At 41.2% G+C, this 2,137-nt stretch overlaps 1 protein-coding gene across 2 annotated transcripts in view; it reads right to left on the minus strand.

Moving 5' to 3' along the window:
- Positions 1-361: 361 nt before the first annotated feature.
- The window catches only part of LOC107092306 (homeobox protein orthopedia B-like), a 4,308-nt gene continuing 2,532 nt past the window's right edge, over positions 362-2,137 (minus strand). The window contains exon 3 of one of the 2 annotated variants that reach the window (XM_015386699.1): positions 362-1,624. In XM_015386699.1, the coding sequence (XP_015242185.1) occupies positions 1,121-1,624 (504 nt within the window). In that variant the 3' untranslated portion in view covers positions 362-1,120. The remainder of the gene's footprint in view (positions 1,625-2,137) is intronic. The other variant, XM_015386692.1, reaches the window with a different exon arrangement.

A 2,137-nucleotide genomic window follows, 5' to 3' on the forward strand; every position in this document is an offset into this window, starting at 1 on the left:
TGGAGACATTGGAGTCCAGTCAATATCCTCAGTAGGGTGACCGTCATGGCTAAAAGCAATGACCGTCACAGCACAGCCCAGACATCCTTACCACCATAAGAACAGTCAGAGATGCTTTAACTATAAATCTGTCAAAGATGTCCTCATAGGACTCTGAGTAATAGTAATTACCTCGTAGTGTAGCCTACAATCTGTAAGAGCTGTTTCTCTCTCTCTCTCTTTTTTTTTTTTTTTTTTTTTTTTTTTTTTTTTTTTAGCTCCAACCAGCTTCCCAGTCCTTCTACTGGAGACAAGCATCCCCACAGCATGCTGCTGCCATATCTTAATGCGAACTGATGTTAAAGTGAACAGAGAGTAGCACATAATCCTTTTTTTCGACATTCTTGAAAATTAATTTTATTCGTTTTGTTCATCTTTTAACTGGTACAAACCCGTCAATATGGTGCTGATGTAAGGTCAAACATTTAAGAAATGTGTCAAGTAATAATAGCACATACAATAAGTTAAAACATGTCACAAAAAGACCAGCGTGTACAGCAAGAATGTTTTATCTACTCAAAACATCCTAAAATAGAGTATGGGGGGCAGATGAATGAGCATGGTTCTCTTCCCATTTCTGTGTTTGATTTGGTTTCATTCCGACACTTGGGTTCTCAGAGTGAGTTGGGGCCCATTTCTCTTGAAATCATAATGCCAAATTTTCCCCAGAGAGCACTCATGAGATTCAGTTCAAAAAGACTCACTGCTGAAGTGGGGACTGACCGATATTTAAAGAACTGTTCGACAAAACACGTCACCTGGATACATTAAAGTGTGTATAAAGACACACTCAGTGAAAACGTAAATACAACGATTGTTTGGCTCTCATTAATTAGGACCTATAGTCTAGTAATCATACAATAGCATTTATCATCAAGTATTGATAAAGTCCTTTTTGAAATAGCAAGATAAACAACCTCAAAACTTAATTTTCCAGATACTTTATTTTGCCCTTTTAGTCTCCATTCCTGTCTCTTATTTTGATCTAAACAGCAGGAGTAGAAACATATGAAAGGCGCATGTCAGGACTGGGACGAGGAGCCGAACAGGGAGGATCTGGAGGAGATGATTAGAAGAGTCACTAAGTGAAACTCATTGAGACTGTGTGCTCCAGTGCTTTCCGTCGAAGTGACGCGATGCTTGTCCCTCTCCACATGTCACTGTCCGGTGAGCTACACAGCTGCGGGGAGCCCGATACGTTCGTGGGGCCGGAGAGGGACGCGGACATTCCCGGGAAAGGCGTCTGGTAGAGGTGGGACTGCAGGCCGGATCCGTTGGAGGACAGACCGTTTGAGAGGCCCATGGAGTTAGGCGGAGGGCCAGGACCCAGGCTGCACTGCGAGAGGGACTGCGCCATACCCGGCTGACGGCCCAGGGCTGGCGGGAGCTGCAGCTGGGACACCCCGGGCATCCCCGTTGCCCAGCGCGAGTCGTTGGCGTGGAACGAGCACAGGCTGTTCTCCATTGCTGCCGCCGCGGAGAACTGCGGTAGGCCAGGCGTTGGGAGCAGTGTCCCCGGGGCGCGGAACACGTTGGTTGTCTTCTTTCTTTTCTTCCACTTAGCTCGTCTGTTCTGGAACCAAACCTGAACACAGGGTAAAAAAAATGAGTGCGCAGTTGAAGCCATTTGCACCAAGTTCGACTTATGGCTCCGTTACAACAATACACCTAACTTCGCCTATGATGATTTTAATAATGAAAAAAAAAAAGGTCTTGTGACGATTCAGGTGGTTTTCATTTCTTATTTTTCAAGATTATTATTATTTTTTAAAAGAATGAATTGAACATGACAGGGGAAAAAAAGGCTCCCGGTTTGTTAAGAGACACAGGTTTGCAACAGTAGCGGAAAAAAAGAAAAAAAAACTTATAAAGGATATACTTGCTTTTTATTGATAAATTAATAGATCCGAAAGGAGTTCTTGTTTTTTAATAATTATTTTATTTTTTTCTCAAAAAAATGAAATAAAATAATGAAATGTAAAATCAGTGATTGCTCTGACGATTACCAATCAGAATCAATGAATGAATAAATGAAAAACGAAGTATATATATATATATATATATATATATATATATATATATATATATATATATATAT

The sequence above is a fragment of the Cyprinodon variegatus genome, unplaced genomic scaffold (assembly GCF_000732505.1).
Source record: "Cyprinodon variegatus isolate N-32 unplaced genomic scaffold, C_variegatus-1.0 Scaffold17, whole genome shotgun sequence".
Lineage (NCBI taxonomy): Eukaryota > Metazoa > Chordata > Actinopteri > Cyprinodontiformes > Cyprinodontidae > Cyprinodon > Cyprinodon variegatus.